Source organism: Manis javanica, chromosome 8 (genome assembly GCF_040802235.1).
Source record: "Manis javanica isolate MJ-LG chromosome 8, MJ_LKY, whole genome shotgun sequence".
NCBI lineage: Eukaryota > Metazoa > Chordata > Mammalia > Pholidota > Manidae > Manis > Manis javanica.
In genome coordinates this window covers 73,518,963-73,539,747 of record NC_133163.1, presented here as the reverse complement: position 1 = coordinate 73,539,747, position 20,785 = coordinate 73,518,963, and the positions used below count along the sequence as shown (strand labels likewise).

Here is a 20,785-nt window from a genome sequence, read left to right as displayed (position 1 = left end):
AGGACATATCCTTGTTTTGAGTCATGTGGCTGAAATTCTTTATGCTTCTGTGGTGTACAAACTACTGGAATCAGGCTGGCAAGCAGGCGGAAAGGCTGAGGCAGTCTTCATAAGTTTGAGAGAAACACCCCTTTCAAACACATCATGCTCACACTTGCACCCATACATTCAGTTTGACCTGGGAAGAAGCTGTCCTGCTGAGAGGCAAGGAGAAGGTGATCCCCAGTGATACCTGCAGCTGTAACATCAGTTGGCTCTGGACATACGAGAGTCTCTTTACTGAGGATCTTAGATGTAGAAGGGGTTGGGTGGGAGGTCTCAGCCCAGGGTGGCTGAGGGAGGTCCAATTCGTGTCAAATCTGTGTTGAGGAAGTAGGTGCAGAGCTGCCCTTTGCCTTTGACCTTGATGACTCCCCGGATATAGCAGGTGTAGCCTAATGACTGCAGGGCCCGGGCTGTCTCTTCAGTCACCTGCAATTGGAGAGTGGGGAGGGAGTATGGGGGTGGCCCTATCCTTACACCCCTGCCCCTATGCCTCCTACGTGGCTCCCTCACTTGGATCTTGCCCAGAACTCCTGTGCTCTCCATGCGGCTGGCCACGTTCACTGTGTTGCCCCAGATATCATACTGTGGCTTCTGAGCCCCGATCACTCCAGCTACTACAGGTCCATGGTTCAACCCTGAAAATAAGTGTGGCAAAGGGAGGCCCTGAATGGGGGGAATTTGGAGAGGGATAGGAGAAGAGGAAGCTCAAGGAACTAGGGTGAAAGGCCTGGTGGCCTCAGAGGAAAGCAGCTTGCAGCTGGATGAGTGTGGCTTAGGGAAGGGAGTGAGTGAGCTCCATAGCTCCTGGCCCAGCAGCTCTATGCTCCATCCCCATGGCTGAATCTGGAGGGGTGTGGGAGTTAGGGAGCAGCTAACAAAGGACTTGAGGGAAGGAAAGCTTGGAAAGTTGAGGAGCAGGTTCCAGACTGCCCCAGTCAGGGAGGGTCCTCACCCACACGCAAGCGGAAGTTGTTGAAAGAGTGCTTATTGATGACATCCAGCTTAGATCCAAGGGCCACCGCAAACTCCACCATGGTACCAAGGTGGCTGCAGCTTCGTTCAGCATCCTGGCAATGGGCCAGCCCACCAGGATGAGTCAATGTGGGCACAGAAATAAGGCCCACTTATGGGCCCACCAGAGAGAGCCCAGATGAGGGTTGTAGCCAAGGAATGGATGCTGTACCTGCTGTGTGTCCTGTCCAGAGGTGGCATTTAAGCCTGTAGCTGCCATGTAGGTGCTGCCAATGGTTTTGATCTTCTCCACCCCACTGAACTTGGGCTTGGAGAGCAGCTGTATAGGGAGGAGGCTGTGTCCCCAGTCTTCCCTGCTCACTCCCTCCTCTCTCCCAGAAGCCCAGCCCCAGGCCTTTGGAGGCTAAAGGACCAGGGATGGTGGCAGGAGGGAGAGTGGGTAGTGGGCAGAACTGCTGGAGAGGGCAGAGCTGGGGAATCTGGAGGAGGAGTGGGAGGGTTGGGGAGGGGAGGATGGGCCTCATGGCCAGAAAAGCAAAGTAGAAGGAGGAACTGGTGGGCAATTCTAGAATCCAGGACTAGGGTCTGGGGGACCCTTGAAGTTGTCACCTCATCAAAATCAGCAATTATCTCATTGAGCAGCCTCAAACACTCTAGCCCCTCATGGTTGATGTCAGATTCAGAGTAAAACTCCTTAAAGTCTGGGACTGAGGCGAACAGGACACAGACACACTCGTAGGACTGGTGGTAGAGGTCCTGGAAGGCAGGAGGCAGGGCGAGGGCATGTGCCATGTACTTCTCCCTTCTGGACCTGCCTGGGCCCTCCTCCCTGTAGCCACCCTCCTATCCTCTGTCGAAGAGGGACTGGGAAGGAGGGAAAGTGGTAGGGCTAGGTTACCCAGGGGATGTGGCTCAGGAGTCAAAGATTGGGTCTCACTGTGGTTCCAGGAGAGACAGAAATTTGGGGACAAGATTACCTCACAGCAACATGAAGGGAATCTCTTCTAGAACTAGGATCATGTCCATGGGAATTACCTTTATATCCTATCTTGTTGCTGAAAGATGTTAAGTCAGTTAAGTCAGCTTACAAATATTGGTACACTTTGGAAGATAAAATAGTGCAATACTGGAAAATGGGGCAAAGGGAAAATAAGGGTAAGATGGTAAAGATGGAATCAGATCTGAGGTTGGTTCACAAGATGGGGGCCACAAAGTCTTGTTAGTCTTAGATTCTGGCTCTGAGCTGTCTAGTAGCCAATGTGAAGACAGAAAGAGGGTCAACTACAAGATTCCCAGCATCCGTTAAGAGAAAAAAGCAGGGGAAGTAGAGCTACTTCTGATCTTGAGAGCAAAGAGCAGGTGAGGTGGGGACATAAGGCTGTGAAATTCCCCTGAACTGTTTCAATTAACACCCCTCAATATAGGCCAAGAACATGTCTACAGCAGATGGGGTGAGGTGGTGGTACAAATATGTGGTGATCTTCTGATCATGTGACTATAGCAAGGTGTTTGAGGATCTAGAGCAGCAGCATCCAATAGAAGTTTCTGTGGCGATGGAAATGTTTTGTGTATGTGTTGTCTGATATGGTGCCACTAGCCACAAACAGCTGTTGAACACTTGAAATGTGGCCAGTGCAAATGAGGAAATGAATTTTCTATCTTAATAAATTTAAATATAAATTTAAATGGCCACTCATGGCTAACGGCCATGATACTGGATAGAGCAGGTCTCAAGAGATGCGTGGACTGTGTCCTCACACAACTCCCATCAATACTTGAAGCTTCTGAAAGGTATGGAGTCACCATGATTTGGAGAGGACACTCCTTCCAAGAGCCGGAAAGCAGAGATTCTATGCTTACCAAAGACAGAGCCTAAGATCTTGTGAAAGCAGAGGCACCTGACAGGGACAGAGGCTTGGGTGGTCACTCCACCCATTGAGGGGGCATCCAGAAAGGATGGGCTAAGGGCCAAGACTTCCATCCAACGTTAGTCCCTATGGGTCCTGGGACTCAGGAGTCAAGGGTGAGGTGTCACCTCATTGCGCCGGTTCTGGCCAATGAACTGGGGGGCCACATGGGCAGGGAGCACGTTCTCCAAGAGCAGCCGAGTCAGGTTCTCCATTGTCTCTGTCTCCTCCTGCTCCTGCCTCAGCTTCTTCTTCCACAGGAAGTCCAGGCGGCAGTAATACTCATTCTGGGGAGAGTCACAGGGGGTGGGAGGGCGGGCATGGGGAGCAGAGTGCAGGGGAAGCCCAGCTCTCGAGTGTTTACCCCTCACTCAATGGTGCCTAAAACCATACTGCCCCCAGGTTAGAGAAAAGGCCTAAGGACTATTTCTGGGGAAACCACTTTGAAACTATATTTAATCTAGGGTGGACAGAACTGGCAGCATATTTTTTCTGAAGTGTGGTTTTCCTAGTTGGGAGTGGGAGGGAGGAATGGAGGGGAGAACTTGAAGGCATTCCCCTTGAGAAATGAAGGAGAAAGAAAGGGAGCAGGAAGGTTCACCTAGAAGCCTCCAATGAGCACACAATTTGGCTCAGTCCTGGAGATGTAAGATTAAGGGAAAGGGTGGGAGAGACCAAGTCACCAATATGGGGCCCCCCACCTTACCCTACATAGGGAGGCCCTGGAGGACTGAGCTGGGTGACTTACCTGCCGAGCCAGGACAAGGAGGGTGAAGAAGAAGATGAAGAAGGAGATAGCTCCCATCAGTTTGGGTTCCTTCAGCACCCCTGGCCTGAAGAGGCCACAGATCAGGTTGTTCCTTGCCCTGTCCCTTCCCTGCCTCTCTCCTGCTCCAATGGCCTCCTCCCTGCCCCAGTGCCTCTGTAGCCCTCCCCTCTCTCTATCGTCGCCCTGTGTGTGGTTCAGGACAGCCCTGCTCCGTCCTGTTTCAATATAATCCCAGAGAGCCTGGACGCCTCTGTCCAGTGGCCGTGCGCACCTGGAGTCCAGGGGGCTCAGATAGAGGCGGGCGACGAGGCAGTCGGACAGCCAGGCATGGGAGTGCAGGAAGAGGGAGCAGGAGGCCGCCAGCCACAGCAGGAGCAGCGTCAGTTTCAGCTCGAAGCTCATGTGCAGGAAGAGGGAGCAGGAGAGGAAGCCCAGCACGCAGCAATGCATGGAGTACTAGGGGGCCGGGCCAGGCAGGCTCAGGACTCAGGTTCCACAGGCAGGGCTCAGGGACACCCCAGGGCCCCTGTCCTGCCCCTCCCAGGGCCCAGGTTCTGGATTGTGGAGTCAGGGAAGAGACCAAGGAAGGATCCGGAGAAGGAGATTCAGGGCAGTAGGAGCACTCACTGGGATGCTGACGAGAGGCAGGGATCCAGGAAGCTCCCAGGAGAGGTTGCACGCTATGGAGGACACATTGGGGGCCTGGAAAGGGCAGTTCGATGCTGCTGGTGAGAAGAACTGCAGAGGGAGATGAGGAGCTGAAGTGGGCAGGCAGCTCCTTGGGCACGTGGTGGTTTGTGTGGGGCTTCAGCTGGCCCAGGGATGGCTCAAGGCAAAACTCCACAGGGGTCTTTCTGGTTGGTAAGGGAGCCTCAGTACTAGGGTCCTTGAGGGGTACTGGGGGTGGGGGAGTGGGTGCCATAGGCAATAGTCTGCCACAGATCTGCTGTGTGATCTGTTGCCAGCCACTTAACCTCTCCAGACCTCAGCCTCCTCCTCTGTTACTTGGCTGGGGATGATTCCTAAAGTGCCTTTCAGGGAAAGAATTCTAGGAATGATTCTAAATTCTGGAAAATCAGCCAAACTCAGGTACAAACTCATAGTGAGTGAACTAAGTAATGAAGATCTGTCTACATAGAAAAAGATAGGAAAGATGTCCACCAAAGTGTATTAACAATGCCTATGCCCAGGTGGGAGACTGGGTGACTGTAATTTTTTCTTTTATGCTTGTCCAACATTTCCAGCATCCCCTGGCCTTTCTGCCGCTGCCCCCCAAATTCAGGGGTCCCCTTTTAGCCACCTCTGGCAGGTCCAGCATGACCTTATGGGGATGCATAGGGCCCCCTCTGCCCTCACCAGGCTGGTAATGGCCATGGCGAAAACGAGGAGGATGGTGGCGGTGCCCAGGGCGACTCGCAGTCCGGGTCGTGTGGCTACCAAGCCAGACAGTGCAGACAGCCAGTGTAACATCTTGGGGCCTTTCAAAACACACCTCTGTGGAAGGAGCATGGGAGTCAGCCATGGGGCTGGGACGCCCACTTCAGGCCAGATCGGGGCCAGGGCTACAGCTTGCCACTTCCACCCCCCAGCCCACCTCACCATCAGGTGCTCTGAGAAGCAGACGAGGAGGAGGAGGAGGAAGAGGAGGAAGGTGATGCTATAGGTGATGGCCAGAGCTGGGGGCCTAAAGGGAGACAAGAGCAGGTCTTGAAGAGCCAAATAGGCTCTGTGTGCTGGGAGGGTGCTGTGCGATCTGGTTGGGAATGTGGGCGGACGTGGTCCTGGGGATCTGAACTGGCTGCTGATAAGGTCTGGGCTAATGAAAGACATTGCATGCTGATAATTTGGGAAAGCTGAGGGGCTTAGGTCACTGTTGGGGTGGGACAGGAACTAATAAGGTAGGGACAATACTGGGAGGGGGCAGGGGGCTCACAGGAGTGTGGGGGTGGTGGTTGGCTGCATCAGGCCGCCAGAGCTCTTCCACCTGCCTGGGGTTTGAACATTTGCCTGCTGCCCCTGCTAGCCATGGACTAGGAGTGAGGACCTACTTTCCAAATTCGTTTGCTGTGCGATTTGAGCTTCTCAATGGGAATAAAACCTCCTTCACGGGAATGTTGTTGGAAAGAGTATGTGAATGGGTCTGTGAATGTGCTTGCGTTATGTAGAAAGCCCACAAGATGTACAACAGTAAAATGAGGGCTGTAATCATCACTGGTTCCCCAGAACACACATTTCCTCTGTGAGGCAGTGCTTGAAGCCAAGGGGAAGTGGGTGAAAGGAGTGTGTGTTAGGGAACGGGAAGAGCCAGAATATCAGAATATCATACGTGTGTGGGAATCAGGGTCTCTGTTGCCTGGGGCTCTCACCTGTTTGTCACCAGCATCTGGATGACAAAGTTGGAGAGAAAAACCAGGAAGGTGCAGGCTGTGTAGTATTTGAAGGCAGGGAGTGCAGAGAGTCGATACTGGAGGGGAAGGGAGGGGTGGAGACAATGCTGTCTGCCACCTTGAAGGTGTCAATCCCAGGCAAAGAGTGGTCCCCCAGCCTTACTGCTCCACCCTTCAGTTCAGTCCCAGGTACCCCTACGGTTCTGCAAGGACCTGTCCTCCTCCCCGCATCACCACTCAGTACTTCAGTCCATAGGGTGATTTTCCTTTTAGAGAGAGGCACAAGCCTCTCTCCCCCAGGATCACAAACTGAGCAGACCTGGGGAGGGGAGGTGGGGCCACTGGACTTAGCTCCTCCCCAGGGCCAAAGAACTAAGGCAGGGAGATGCTCTGGTGCCAACTTCCCTGCCCCCCACCAGCCCACCTCTTTCTCCATCTCCTTCTCTCTGAAGTACAGTGTCAGTGGGTTGAAATCCTTCGACTGCTTCCACTGTCTGGTGGGAGGTGGGGGCAATGATCCCCGGAGAGGAAAGAGCAGGGCAGGAGTGGGTGGTCAGGTGTATTTCCCAGGGCTGGAGCAAGGAAGCCCCTCCCTCTCCTCTAGGTCATCACAGAGCGCCATCCCTCCTCTACCACAGCAGCCAAGGGCCTCCCTCCCCACCACGCACACCCCCAGCCCTTTTCCCTCTTTCTTCATACTTCTGAGAGTTGAGCTGTTCAATGACCTGGAAGAACTTGGCATCCCCAGTGTCCAGGTCATCATCTAGTCGAGTACGGCTCCTGCACAGTGAGAATCCGGCCTATCACCATGGAGACCCTCAAAAGGATTTGGGTGAAGCAGGAGCAGCCCCCGAGGGAGCCCCACTGTCAAAGCTGCTCAGGCTTCCTCACCGGTCCAGGCTCCACTGGGGGCTGAAGGAAGCCAGGGCCTTCTCCTGATGAGAGAACACAGGAGTGGGGAAGATGGGGAGATGGTGAGTGGACTTGGATTGTCTCTGCCCTTAAGGGTCAGGTCAAACCACATACTCCTTAAAGTTTCCTCCTGACTCTTTACAGTCTCTAATTTCTTCTTAGTTTCTATCACTTATGAGATGACCCTGTATCTTCTATAGGTATGAGAGGCTGTTGATTCCTTGTGTCTATCTTCCCTAAAGCAGGGACTTATCATCATGCCAGGATGCCAAAAAAATATATATCCCTTTTGGCTTAAATCAGAGTGACAATGCAGAACAGTCTGGCTCCCTTCTGACTTTTTTGTGATGCTTGGGCGTAGCTGGGGGTAGTGGAGGCAGAAGAAGAAGAAGAAAAGAGGGAGAGAGAGAAGAAAGGGAAAGAGGAAGAGAAACAAACCTGGTTACTGTCATTCTCTTCTGATAAAAAGAATGTGTGGTATGTGCAAAGATATGAAGATGAACAGACAAGTTAAGTGTGTGAGGACAGTGCCGAGGAAGAGGGTGAAGCACTGCAGTCACTGCCCAGGGCAACAGGGATGGTGACTGTTCTTCCCTCTCTCTTGGCTCGTGTGACGGGAGCAGCGCCACAAGAGGCCACATCCTCACCCAAGCCAAAACCTGGTGTCTGGGTGGAGATGGAGAGGTATGTTCTAGGTATGGGCCAATCTGTGTGCATCTATAGCTGAGCCTATCAAACTATGTACCCGCTTTTTCACCAATGCATGTAAGTTATTTGAAGGCAGGGAAAACATCTTATTCACTTCTGTCTTCTCAAGAACTAGCCTAGTGTCTGGCACATAGTAGGTGCCCCCAAACTGTGGAAGGAATGAATGGATGAATGGTGTATACCAGCACAAACACTGCCCTACCACCCCAAAGCCCCCCATTGTTTAAGAGTAAGCCAGTTGTGACTCTCAGGATTTCTAACAATTGACTGAAGCCCTGGAACATCAGGGGGACTGAGAAGTGAATTTCTGGGCTGGTGAAGTCCTGCCTTAGGAGATACCCTTGAACAAGGGGTTCCTACTCCTCCGCCCTGACAGTTCTTAGCCTGCACACCAGTGCAGGGCTGGGGAGGTCTGGCATGGGCTCTGGGGGCACTGCCACACAGGGATTGTGTGGTGAGCAAGACGGTCCCTGGGCTCCCAGCAAGCCCAGCCCTCCACTCCACCCCAGAGGCCCCACCTGCCCCAGTCAGCTGGGTTTTAGATTCTTCCTTTACCTCCTGCCAGAGTAACCCTTCCGACCTCTCGCCTACACCACATTGAGGCTTGGAATGAAGTACTCGCCTGAACCACTGCTGCCAGTGTCCCCCCACTCCCCAGTGTTCACTGGTTTCTGCCTGCTTTCCTGCTGGATGGGCAAGGAGGGGGCATGGGACCCAGAAAGGGTACTCTGGAGTCATCCCCTGAATCCAGTCAGGCCTACTCAGCAGAGAAGATTCTGGAAAGACCTGCAGAAAGGCTGGGAATGCCCAACAGGTTTTGGGAAGATCAGGTAAAATGGAGGAGAGCAGACTGAGGAATGTATTCCAAACCTCTGTGGACATGGCCTGGGTCCCTGCCTGAGGGGGTTCTGGCTGCCTGTCACCAAGCACCAACCCCAAGAGCCATCTGGTTGGGAAGATCCAGGCTCCTACAGCAGCTGGTGGGTCACTGATTACCTGCCGGTGGTAGGCATAGGATCAGCCAGTAATCAGTGGTGCCCTAGCTTCCCCTAGACAAGGGGTGAGCCTGCTCCCTCCCCTCCCTCTCCTCCCTCCCCCACCCCTAGCTATTCATGGTGACTTACTTCAAGGTCATGTGAGATTTTTCATTGTTACCCCATTTTATCTGTGGACAAGTGCTAGAGAATAGGGGCAACAGATGATTTGCCCACCTTCCCAGTCCTGGTGGGGACAGAAGGAGGTAGGCAGTCCCAGGAATTGTGTTAAACAAACATTTTCTGGTGAGAGTGGGTATAAGCCCTGACCTAGGAGTCAAGAGGAAGTGTGGTCTATACATTTGTGGCACCAGGGAAAGGGCTTCTTGAGTGGGGGCTGGGGAGCAATGGACAGGGTGTTGATGGGATCTTGTGTCTTTTTTTGAGGTGGGCTCAGTGGGCAGAGATTTTTCTGCCCAGACAGAAGAGTGAGGAAGGGCCTGAACCAGTGATGGGGATGACCAGGCAGTTCAGAACCTTGTGCTGTCACCAAATGACTTGCTGGTGGTGGGGAGGCTGAGACTGGGCAGTGGGGATGGGTTTACTTTATGTGAGTGCTGGGGCTCCTGAAGGAGGTGCACATACCGGAAGAGGGGTGGATGTGGACACAGGGCTCTCTATGTGGCTCAGGTGGGCAAAAGGCTTGGCTGCACCCCAGGACTCCAGGTAGCGGGTCATCAGCAGTGATGGACGCATCTTGGGGCCCTCAAGAGAGGACAGCAACCCTCCTGCAGCACCCATCTCATCCTCCTCCTCAGCCTGGGGCATATGCAGGCTGAGAGTCAAGATCACACTCTCACATTCTTCCCATGCCCATTAGAGGCTTGTGTCCCCCTCCCTCAATGCACACACTAGGACCAGGAACTCAGTTGCTGGTATGGGAGAAAAGATCAGGCCTGTCTACTGTGGGTGGTTGGGGTAGGCCAGCCCATGGGGTCCAGTCTGGGCTTTTTTACCCGGGGATCAATGACCAGGTAGGTAGGCTCCCCCAGCTCCCGAAGGTATGGGTCCCGGTGCTCCACAGCTGCATCCTCCACAGCATAAGCCCCTGCCAGCAGGGCCAGGGTAGCCCCTGTAATATGTACTCGTCTGGAAACAGGGGACAGGTAAGTTAGGGGGAAGAACCACCAATCCCCTCATTTCTTTCAAGGATCTTTCTGGAGGTCTAACTTCAAGCAAGGCCCTGTGCTAGAGGAAGTGCCTGTCAGCTTTCCTCCCCACTCCCCAGAATCAACCTGAGTCTCACATGGAACTGTGCTCATTTTAGGGAACTATGAAAAGGGTGACAGGATGTAAGATGCCTGGTTGCCTTCTTGCTGTAGCTTCCTGCAGCCCCACATCTCACCCTGGTACGCCTCCTGCCTCCATGTGGTTGGCCAGTGTGACATCATGAGACCAGACATCATACTGCCACTTCTGCAGCCCAATGACTCCGCAGAGCACACTGCCCGAGTGCACGCCCACACGCATGTTGACGTCCACGCCAGTGGCTGCCCGAAGTTTCCTGAGCAGGGTGTGTGTGAGACAGTCTAAATGCTGCCTTCAGCCCTACCCACACCACCCGCGACCCCAGGGAGGACTCCACTACCTACCTGTATCTCTCCCATATCCACCCGGAGGTAGTCCTGCTCACCCACTTGAGCTGACCTGATGGCCCGGCACATGTCCAGCCCCATGCGCACACAGTTGATGGCGTGGTCTGGCAGCGAGAGCGGCAGCCCAGAGACACAGTAGTAACAGTCGCCCAGGATCTTGATCCGCATGCATTCATGCTCCTGGAAATGGGTACGTGCAGGGGGGAGGGAGGCACCTGGTTAGAGGCCAGAGACAGAAAGGAGCTGGGAAAAGTGGGAGTGTCTAGGTCTGATCTAGGCACTCCCTTAATTTCACACAAGTCTGGCTGCGGGCTCCCATGCAGATATCTTTCTCAGAAGGGTTTCCTCAGGGTTGGGATGTCTCTGGCTCTCCTGAGCTTTGACACATGAAAGGTATATCCAGATTTGGGCATATGAAAGTAACCTTGGGACTGAGATTTTCTGGGGGAGACCCAAGATTAGGTTGCTTGGGGGGCAACCCTGGGGTCTGAGCTGGTGGCTGGGCTGAGGTGGCATAGGGCAGGGATTTCCCTTAGAAGCTGCTCCTAAGGTTAAGCATTTGAAAATCTGTCTAGGTTTGGTTGTGGTGTCCAGAGACATCTATGTAGGGGCTCTGAGCATATTTGGGGGTGCTGGGGTAGGGGCATTTGTGGAGATGTTAAGAGGTTTCTCCAGGCTTGAGGTGTGTGATGAGCAGCTCCTTAACAGCATGTCTGAGAGGGTTTCCTTCTTCCACTGCAGTATCTGGAAGTCCACATGGGCTCTGAAGTGAGACTGGGATCTTAGAGGGCAGGGGTTTCCCTTGGAAGGGGCTCTCCAGGATGGAGATTTGAAGGTCCCTGGATAGGGAGGAAGACCCCTTCTGACCTTGGCAATCTGGTCGAACTTGCCAAAGAGCTCGTTGAGCATGAGCACCAACTCCTTAGGGGAACACTCACTGGCCAGCCGTGTGAAGCCCACGATGTCAGCATATAGCACGCTGGGCAGGACAGATTGCATCAGTGGGGCTAGGGTCTCAGCCTATGGCCCCCTCCCCTCCAGCCACCTTTCTCATACCTGACTCCCTGGTGTCTCTTGACATAAAGGCTGTGGAAGTTATTGGTGCTCTCTGGTCGTGAACCTTGTCCAGCCTGCAGCCGTGCCATGATTTCTGCCTTCATCTCTCGGGCCAGGTAGGCAGGAAGGATAGACAAGAGAAGGTGTTCCTGGGGGAGGTCACTATGAGCACCGACCCTCCTGCATCCTAAAACCAGGAGTCTCAGCCCCCCAAACCACCTAGGAACCCACACAGTTCCCTGGCCCCACTGGGTGTTCCTCAGGGTACTCCCACAGTTCCACCCCACTACATACAGCCAACATCCAGCACCCCATCCTGCACTGAACACCGTTAGAGACTGAACTTCCAGCACCAATGCCAGAATTAGAGTTCTTGGTTTAGTATCATAACATTCTAGAGTGCTTGCACAAGCTTCAGTTTGTTTGAGCTCACAACAACCTTCCAAGATGGGCCATAGCCACATTTTACGAGGAAATAGGTGGAGAGGCCTGCTCAAAGTCATTCAGCTTGTAAAGGAGCCCGCTTGTGTGATTTAAACACCTGCTCTCTCCGAGCCCTGGCCGCGCCCAGCCTCCCAGACCCAGCAGACCTGGTGCTTCTTCTCCGTGTCCAGCCTCCGGCGCGAGTGCAGGGAACTGAGCGCCTCACGGAATGTGGCGCGCAACGCGCGCTCCATCAGCGCCTTGTGGTACGCGCCCGCCACGTTCCCGCACAGGAACAGCACCGCGTTTGCTGCCAGCTGTTGGTGAGGTCAGGCTCAGAAGGCACCGGACTCGGGGGTGGGAATGGGGGTGGCTGTGCGCGCAGCTGGAGTTGGTCTCCAAGAGAGCTGCTGGGGGGGGGGGGGGCTCTATAATTAGAGACCTAGCATATCAAGGCAATCGGTACCACACTGTGGGACCCATAGGGGTCTCTTTTCCTCTCTCACTCTCCCTGTTCCATACTCTTGGATGTCGCGCGAACACGGCCTAGAAAACTGCACATACCTTTATTTTGCCTGTAATACCACTCCGTCATCCACATCCCTACTCCTACCGCAACACAGAGCTACGCGAATTCCAATTTTTACCTTTTCTGTGAAGGTTCCCCACCATCCTGGTCCCCATGGTGGGCTCCCTTCCCCGTGGGCCCAGAGTCCTTTTCTGGCGTCTGCAGGTATCACCCTGCACTGGTGTCCTAACTCTAGGAGGGTCCGGTCAGGGTCTATCTGTATTTGCACCCCGCGCCCAGCACGGAGCCCTACCCCGGAGTCACGGCCCAGCGAACTGTTGATGAATGCCCAGATGAACCAAGTAGCACTCAGCGGAGGCAGCCCTGGGCACAGCCTGCTCTATGGCGCGTGCTCACCTGTGGCAGCAGCGCCGGCCGTGAGTCCGGCTGAGGCCCAAGATACAGCCCGAGGACCAGCAGGTGCGAGAGCGAAGAGGCCAGGCCCGCGGCGGCAGCGTCCCGCATGCCCAAGGGCAACATGGCGTACACGGTGAAGATGACAAATAGAAAAAAAGACACCTGGGGGAGAAGCGTGTAGGAAGCTGCAGGCTGTTGCGCTGCTTGTGGCGTGGGCGTCCCCTTTTGCCATGTTCCATCTGCTGCGCCTCTCACCTGGTCCCAGGCGCTCACTAGGCCCCCGGTGAATAGGAAGCCGTGGCCCAGCGCAAGCAGCGCTGCCCACACAAGGCCCGACAGGGGACGCGTCCAGAGCTGCAGTCGCTGCTCGCGGGAAGCCAGGCCCAGAAGGAGCGAGAAGCCGCCCAGTGCGCACAGCACAGTGGTCAGGAAGCCCGGGTCTGAGGCCAGCTCCTGTGGGGAGTAGGCACCTTTGGCAAGATCGGGGTGTGAAGTTCGGGGAGCTCCTCCAAACTGAGAAATAAGGGGCAGCTCCTCAGGCCAGTTCTGAGAAGTGTCTCAAACCCAAGTACGAAAAGGAGGCTGGGCACCTCCGCTTGCTATTCATATTAGGTTGAACCATATGAAATTGAAGATCATCTGTTTTTAATCTATAAGGCTAGCAACCTCATATGTTTCAACCTAGTATCTCACTTGCATGCTGCAGCGGAGGCTAACCCTTGAGCCGTCTACCCAGAAGACCTGGCTCTAACCCCATATCAGCCATTTGTGAATCCATGACCTTTCTGAGTCTGTAATTCTCATCTGTCAAATAGGAATCATAACACCAGCCTGGAACTCTAAGCAAGCAAAAAATCCTAGCTCACAGAAGTCACTTGAGAATGAATGTATAGAAATCTGGCCAATTTGCTGAGATTCCCTACCCTGGGCAGAAGGTTCAGAGTTTCGGGAGTGGCGGGTGGGGACTGCGAAGCAGAGCTCTGGCGGCAGGAGGCGCCCTGAACCTCCCTCACTGCCAGCCGACTATGCCCTAGCCAGCGGCCCTGAGTGTGTAAGTGCGGCCCCAGACCTCTGCCGCTGTCCCCGCCCTTTGTCTCCACCTCTTCCTGGACTTCTAGGTGGACCAGCAAGGACTGGTCGCGTCCAGTGATTTTTCCACCTTGCTCCGAAGTGTGAAAAGGAAATTGGAACAAGATATTTCCAGAAATGGAATTGAAGATCCCCTTTCTTCCCAAAAAGGAAACTTGGAAATAGGTTTGTTTTTGGACTAAATGAGAGTGGGCTGCAGGGTGCCTTCTGGGAGCCTGTGGGTACAACTGCCCCACAGCTCCTAAGAGGGAAAGAAAACCAGGAAACAAATTTCCACCTGACCCACTGTAACTTCCCCCATGGAAAATGGAAAATCTGGTGTTGGATTTATTCTAGAACCAGTAGAACACAGAAGCTGCTCCTAAGGTCTGTCAGTACCCTGAGAGAAATGAGAAGCATCCAGGGCAAGCTATCTCCGTGTGTCAACGCAGAGACTGTGGCTCTGAGAGGTGGTGTGACTCGTTCAGGGTCACTACAGTTCCTAGCAAGGTTCAGCGCTTCTTTCCTGGGCCCCAGCAAAGCAACACAATGAAAGTAAGACTTCACAAGTTCCAACTCTGAAGATGCCCACTAGTTGGTGACCCTCTGGCTGCCCCTGAGGAGGCATTTGGCACCACGGGCCCTGCTCACCCTGCCGCTTGCCCAGGCCACAGCTAGGAGTGCCAGGAGCGTGCACAGCACAATCACCAGGAGCAGGAGCAATAGCGGGTACTGCTGGCTCAGGCTGTAGTAGGTCTCGTAGAAGAGGTCTTCGCTGGGGGGCTGCCGGGGGCTGCAGAGGCGGGCCATGGTCTCTTCTGCCCCTCACTTCGGCTGCTCTGGGAGAGCCCCGGAGCTGAGGAGGGCCAGGAGCTGGGTTACTTATTGCAGCCCCAGCCTGCCCCAAAGGTGCCCTTCTCACCTGGTCCAAACCACTTTCTGCACCCCCAGACTCGAGGCAATCCTGTCTCCTTCCAGGCACTCCCTGTGGCCTCCCAGGATTCTCCCAGTTGGTAGTGAAGGGGCTGCCCAATCCTTAGCTCCTCTTCCCTCAAACCCAGACTGTGGCCGAGGTTCCCTAGCAATAGCCTCATTGCCAGGGGAGCAGGATTTGGGGTTGAAGCAAAGGTACCTCGGGTTTCCCCCATGCCCCTGAACTCACTGCCCGTGAAGCTGCCGCCGCCGTTGAATGGCTAGCCTGGAGAGGGAGCCAAGGGACTGGTCGCAGAGTCAAGCTGGCTGCTGAGGTAGTGGCTCAGAACTCCGGGCGACAGGCGCTTCCCTCCTGGCACCGCAGCCCCCTCCCACTTCCCGGATGGGACAGCCCGGCCCTTTCCTTGTGGAGCCAGACTCCACAGACCTCCTCCCCCTCTGAGTGTCTCTCCTAACACCATCACCTTCACCTTCAGTCTCCTTTAGGAAGGGGAATGCAGACTGCGGGGTGCAGGCAAAGGCAAGGGGTGAGCCAGGCTGAGTGGCAAGTGTCAAAGTGGGGGTGTAACATTTGGATGTGCAAAGACTAAAACAAAGCTGCAGTAAAGGCTGATGAGAATGTAGGGGAGAAAGTGGTGCCTGATGGGAGCAAGGATAAGGTCGGAATGGGGAGGCCACACTCATTCCCCTCCCCTGCCTGACTGGCAGCTGCCATGCCTGAGTCTGGGCTCTTCAGGTCCCTCAGTGTCCAGCCCCGTGGGAGGGGCACACCTGTGTGCAGCCTTGTGGAGCCCTAGATCTCCTCTCCCAGCACACAGCAGAGAATCAGAGGGCTCTGACCTTTGGAAACAATGTGTGAGCACTTGTGGTGGAGGGAGCTGATAGATGGAGGGTGACCACGGGATGGACGTTGGGCATCGTGTAGGGCAAGAGAGGTGCTGGGGGCTGCTAATTTCCATGGAGAGCCACCTTCCCAGGGCCTCACTGCTAAGTCTCCTTAACCCAGAAGAAAAGGGGGGCAGTGAGACCACTCTATCCTGAGTTTCTGTTTAGGGTGGGGTCTCTGCCTGCTCTAGAAAAAGGGTTCAGCCTTGATTAGAGCTGCCCCAGGGATGAGGCCTCCGGATTCCTTCCTGCCACCGGCTGGGCGCTGACCTCCTGTGCCACAGCAGCACTGCCTGCTGCCAGCCCTCAGCATCCCGCTTCCGGCCTCAGAGAAACTGCAGGGCCTCCTCCCTGATGTCACCTCCCTGATGGTCTCCCAGACATGTCCCTCCCCTTCCCTGGCTGAAGCCTCATCCTCCAGAGCAGCGCTTTGCTTAAAATTCCACATTTATTAACTCTTTGGGGACACAAACTCAGGTTGTGTGCAGGCTGGAGTGCCCTCAAAGAAAGTCTTGGTGCCCCAAGTCCAGGAGACAGCTTAGAAGCTGCTTCAATTTTTATTACTATTATACCAGCCTTTCGGCCCACTCCAGGCTTCAGGCTCATGGAGCCCTTCTTCCAATCCTACTCATTGGGGTGCATGATGCTGCTGATTCCAATCCATGCCCCATGGTGTCAGGCCCTGTATAACCAAGTAGTTGCTGTTTCCAATCTGCACCCCTTGGCTGTCATGTATCATAAGAGATGGAGGTCCTTTAAGAGAAATAGTGATGGTGAGAGGTTAAGTAGCAGAAACTCAGGAGAAGAGGCAGAGGGTCAGCAGGACCTCATGTTCACCCCCAGGGGAAATGCGAGTACCTGTCTCCGGGCCTGCCAGTGCCTGTGTCAAGGACGGCTTTTGGCCTTGTTCTTCAGGCTGCTGCTTCAGAACTGGGTCGGCAGAAGCTTAAGAGGAATGACAGCTAAGTCTGAGACCCTGATATTTAGGTCATTTCTGCTGGGACTAACATAGTGACAACAGAATTTAGGGTTTTACAGAGCTGGTGCTGGGGAAAGTCAGAAGACCCAGGGGTAAATCCAGTCTTTGCTGTGTGACCTCGGTGGGATCCAGTCCCAGTTGGTATCAGTTTATTTTTGAAATGAGAAGGTTGGGGTAGATGGCAGCTAGCCCTTTCTCTCCTGCCTTCCCCAGAGGACCCTGGATCTATATATGGTCCTGAGGAAGAGGCTGGTACAAGATTTGCACAGGGGAAAGAAAGTAGTGGGGAGTGGGTACCTGGCATCGGGTTTGGCCCCAGCGCCCTGGGAGGCCTGGTGGTGCCACACCTCTCAGTCCCCTGCAAACAACACATTGCTCTCATGCTCCCTGTCCTGGGGCCTGTCCCTTCAGTGCATACCCCCTCAGTACCAGTTTTCCCTGGAGAGGGGACAGGAATCACAGGAGTCTGGTGGACCCCTAGTCCTGCCAATGTCCCAATGTCTCACCTGATTCCTTTGGGGTCTAGGACCTGGGAACCAAGCTGAGTTGGGGCCAGCCTTCTGGTTTCTGAAAGGTGAGGTCTCTGGAGTTTGGGGAGGTCGGAGTGTTGATTCTGAAGGTGTCCCTGCTTTCTGGGCCTGCTTTACCTTTTCTCTGTGTGCTCTGATCCTCTCAGGAAGGTTTGCACATTTTTCAGGAACAGAGTTGGGGAGTTCTTTCAGATTTAGGTTGTTCATCCCAGAGACCATGGAATCATGGCTTCCTGTGGTTGCAATGGGACTATCTGTTTCTATCTCTCCTGGGCTGGGCTCTAGGGCAGATAATGTCCTGTTGGTGCCTCTGTGCTTAGACAGGAAGTTCTTTACCTGCAAGGACAGGGGGAGCTGGAGGTGGGAGAGGCAGAATAAGCCCAAGAGACGAGTCTCTTGATCCATAATCTGCTGCCAGGGAACTCAGGGGTGGGGTGGAGAAAGTAGGGATGAGGGTCTCATCATAAAGAACAGTGGCAGTGGGGAGTCACTGGGTGGCCAAGGGAACCATGTTGTGCCATCCTGTCCAACTCCTGGATGGGAAATGGTGTTGGACAATCACCAAGGTGACTGCAGCATCTGCCTCCTCCTTTACCAGATGGAAGGCTTCGTTGGTGTTTAGTCGGCACTCTGGAGAGGAGGCAGGATAGGTGGCAGGTGAACAAAACTTCTTTTCCCAGGGAAAAGCCTCCTGCTGACAGATCCACACCTACCCCAGCTGTTAGCTAAATAGCCAATTCACCTTGGAAGGAGGGCCTGTCCTTGGGCTCATGGCTCCAGCAGAGCTGCATTAACTCAATCAGTCCTTCCAAAGCAGGAGTTTCAGGCCCAGGCTGGGGCAGCTCAGTCAATGGGGGCCGGGTCTGCCTCTCACACACTGCTTCCTGTGCCAGTGATGTCTGGGCCACTACTGGGATGGGGGTGGGGAGCGTGAAGAGAAAGCATTCAGGTATGAAGGGCCACCTGCTCCATCCTGGAGAAGGTCAGCAGAGTGTACTCCAGTGGGAGGTGAGGAGGGAGGAGGGTAGTCTGAGCAGGTAAGTAGGAAGAGGAGGGCTTGGGGCTTGTGGGAGGAGGGCACCTGGGGTAAAGGTCCCAGTGTCTGCCCAAAGTCTTACTCTTAGCTTCTCTTCCAGCTAGCACTGACCACATTAGGATCCCAAAGCTGCAAGGAGGCAAAAAGTTGAGACCTGGTCTAACCACTGGCAAGACTCGTTTTCTAATATTCTATTCCCTAGAAGGGCCCAGAAAGGTATAGAAATTGCGATGTGAGTTTGGAGCAGGTACCTTACCTATAGACATCACTGGCCATGGAGCCCTTCTGGTTTACATTAGCCAGAAGTTCTGGGGCCAAGTAGGCTGGAGTGCCTCCTGACTCCCCAGATCCTACCACGGACTGTGAGCCCCCCTGAAACGTGGACAAGCCAAAATCTGCCAGCTGCAGAAGAAGGAGAAGGTAGTGGGATGGACAGCACCAGACAACTTCCAGAATCCCGTCCTCCCCAACAGAAGGTGCAGGTCCCCCTTGCAAAGGTGCATGGAGGGTTAGGGGAATGGTAGGTCCAGTGGGGCCTTGGGTTGGAGGCCTGGGTCCCTCTCCATGGGGCTGGGTCAAGGTCTGAGTCTCCTGGGTTAGGTCAGCCACGGGTCTCTGGAAGGCCTGCTGGGGGGGTACCTGTGGAACTGACCATGTTGGCCAGGGCCTCTGTCACCTGCTGTGGCAGGGGCTAAAGCTCCTGGGTGGGCCTTGACACTTGGGCAGCCCTATGTTCCAGAGGGAGATGCTGAGGGTATTCAGTAGACAGGGCTGCAGCAGGTCCTGTGTCCAGTGGGTGGGGCTGAAGCAGTTCTGGGGAAGGACCTTGTCCAGAGGCTGGAATGGCATATACATGGGCTGACCTTGGCATGCAGGTCTGAATCCAGCAGGACGTTGGAGGGCTTGAGGTCCCAGTGCAGAAGTACAGGGTTCTGGCTGTGTAGGTAACACATCCCCAGCACCAACTCCCGCAGCAGGCGGCAGAGGAATGGCCAGGGCCGAGGGCACCCGGGCTGCAGCAGCCCCTCCAGGGAACCGTTTTCCATGAATTCAGTCACCAGAGCCGGCCCCGACAGGTATTCCCACTCCAGCTTCTCCACGACCCCCATCAGGACCAGCACGTGCTGGCTACGCAAACCTGCCATGGCCGTCACCTCCCTGGATATCGCTTCCCTACACTCCAGGAGAGAGTTGGAGTCACGCTCTGCTCCGAGCAAGATCCCTCCCTTTCCCATCCAGGCCCCCCGCTGCATAGAGGCCCCGCCTCGCTGGCGGACCCCTGCCAGCTGCAGTTCGGGTCACTCACGTGCTCACGATCTTGACTGCCACGTCGTGACCCCAGGTCCTGTGTTGCGCTCGGAACACTGCGCCGAACCCGCCTTCGCCGACGAACTTCGGGTTCTCCAATTCCTCGATGGACACCAGGGAGGCTGAGGCACCGCTGGGCCTGAGGGAGGGGCCTCGTCCACCCGCCGGCCATGGCTCCAAGTCCGCGCTGCTGGCCGCCACCCCCCACCCCCCTGACTCGGCCCGGTCAGTACAATTCCCAGCCTCCCCGCGGGTCCCCGGCCCCCCGGCCTCGGCATGAGGTGCAAAGGCGTTCCTTGAGCGGGTCCGTGGACGCCCTGTGTGTCGGAGCCTGCGGATCGCTATCCCACTCTCCACTCACCATAACTTTTCTCCAGACATCCGGCAACAAGCTGTGAGGCGCTTCTGGAAGTTGCGAGCCCAGAGTGACTTCTGGGAGCCCGATTTGTGGCAGCGACAGGGAGGGGGTCGGAGAGGGTCAATCTCTGGGCCACGGCAGGGATTCCGCTTCCCAGGTCGCCCTCCAAAAAAAAAAAAATGGAGAAGGAACAACTTCCTTCTTCGACAGGCGCCTCTACAGTCCCGCCCCAGGGGTGGGAAGGACAGAACGGAGGCCTGGGCTCCTCTCTTCTAACTCATTTCTTTGGGCACCCTGCTGTGTGCCACAGCCAGGCTAGGTGTCACTGGCCATTTGGGATGCCACGGAAGGAGTCCTCCCTTTCCGGGAGCCCACAGTCAGCCCACTCCCACAGGTGGAGTCTCTCCCTTCTCCCGCAGGATTCCCAGCCTCACCAGGGCCAGGCCTAGGGTGGAGGGCAGGGTGCTGAGGATTTTATCATCCTAGTGCTCAGATCTCCCACAGCTCCCCTAAGGTCATAGCTAACACTTCTATAAAGCCAGCTCTGTACATATATTAGCTTATGTATTACTTATGTTAACTCTAAGGGGCTAGTTACTGCTTTTCTTCTTTATGAATGTGGAGATGGAGGCACAAATACTTTAAGTACCTTGCCCAAGCCAGTATGGAACTGATTTCAGAGCCCAGAAACCAAGTTTTCTGTACAAAGCTCTGAGCCACCAAGTTTTCCTAGTTTCCTGTAGGTTGTCAGGGCTCTACCATTCAGCCACTTGTGAAGGTATTTGAGGAAGGTGTGAAGCATCCAGCTGCCTAGTGAGGGGCCCCTGTCTGTATTCCTGCCCAGTCCCTGACAGCTGCTCTTGCTGGGCAAGCCCATAGTTAGTGATGTCTCCTGGCTTCCCGGGTGCTGGGATCAGCTAAATGAGTTGGCCCAGCCACAGGCTTCTAACATTGT

The 20,785-nt window shown here is 54.9% G+C and overlaps 2 protein-coding genes across 11 annotated transcripts; both read right to left on the bottom strand.

The window, feature by feature from the left end:
- Positions 1-11: 11 nt before the first annotated feature.
- ADCY4 (adenylate cyclase 4) lies at positions 12-16,014 on the bottom strand. Of its 6 annotated transcripts, none has more exons than XM_037017395.2 (26): positions 14,964-15,105; positions 14,453-14,657; positions 12,989-13,186; positions 12,734-12,895; positions 11,976-12,125; positions 11,386-11,534; positions 11,197-11,308; positions 10,382-10,509; positions 10,080-10,238; positions 9,691-9,823; positions 9,320-9,493; positions 6,972-7,015; positions 6,780-6,860; positions 6,505-6,574; positions 6,060-6,157; positions 5,293-5,377; positions 5,050-5,187; positions 4,321-4,431; positions 3,965-4,149; positions 3,673-3,757; positions 3,053-3,211; positions 1,627-1,773; positions 1,229-1,336; positions 998-1,112; positions 556-680; positions 12-471 (listed from the first exon to the last, which is right to left on the bottom strand). In XM_037017395.2, the coding sequence occupies exons 2-26, from the start codon at positions 14,609-14,611 to the stop codon at positions 319-321; spliced, it is 3,228 nt and encodes a 1,075-aa protein (XP_036873290.1). In that variant the 5' UTR covers positions 14,612-14,657; positions 14,964-15,105; the 3' UTR covers positions 12-318. The 6 variants fall into 6 exon arrangements, with proteins under 6 accessions (XP_036873290.1, XP_036873292.1, XP_036873291.1 ...); XM_037017397.2 differs by having other exon boundaries at positions 4,321-4,395; XM_037017396.2 differs by having other exon boundaries at positions 6,505-6,570; positions 6,806-6,860.
- Positions 16,015-16,144: 130 nt separating this feature from the next.
- RIPK3 (receptor interacting serine/threonine kinase 3) lies at positions 16,145-20,171 on the bottom strand. 5 transcript variants are annotated; one of them, XM_017681159.3, is made up of 11 exons: positions 19,834-20,141; positions 19,471-19,611; positions 19,028-19,342; positions 18,421-18,566; positions 18,247-18,293; positions 17,871-18,038; positions 17,691-17,758; positions 17,105-17,464; positions 16,896-16,956; positions 16,478-16,564; positions 16,145-16,372 (listed from the first exon to the last, which is right to left on the bottom strand). In XM_017681159.3, exons 1-11 carry the CDS (start codon positions 19,834-19,836, stop codon positions 16,248-16,250), a joined length of 1,521 nt encoding a protein of 506 aa, XP_017536648.2. In that variant the 5' UTR covers positions 19,837-20,141; the 3' UTR covers positions 16,145-16,247. The 5 variants fall into 5 exon arrangements, 4 of the variants coding, with proteins under 4 accessions (XP_017536648.2, XP_017536647.2, XP_036873296.2 ...); XM_017681158.3 differs by having other exon boundaries at positions 19,028-19,337; positions 19,834-20,128; XM_037017401.2 differs by having other exon boundaries at positions 17,246-17,464; positions 19,471-20,164.
- Between the last annotated feature and the right edge of the window lie 614 nt (positions 20,172-20,785).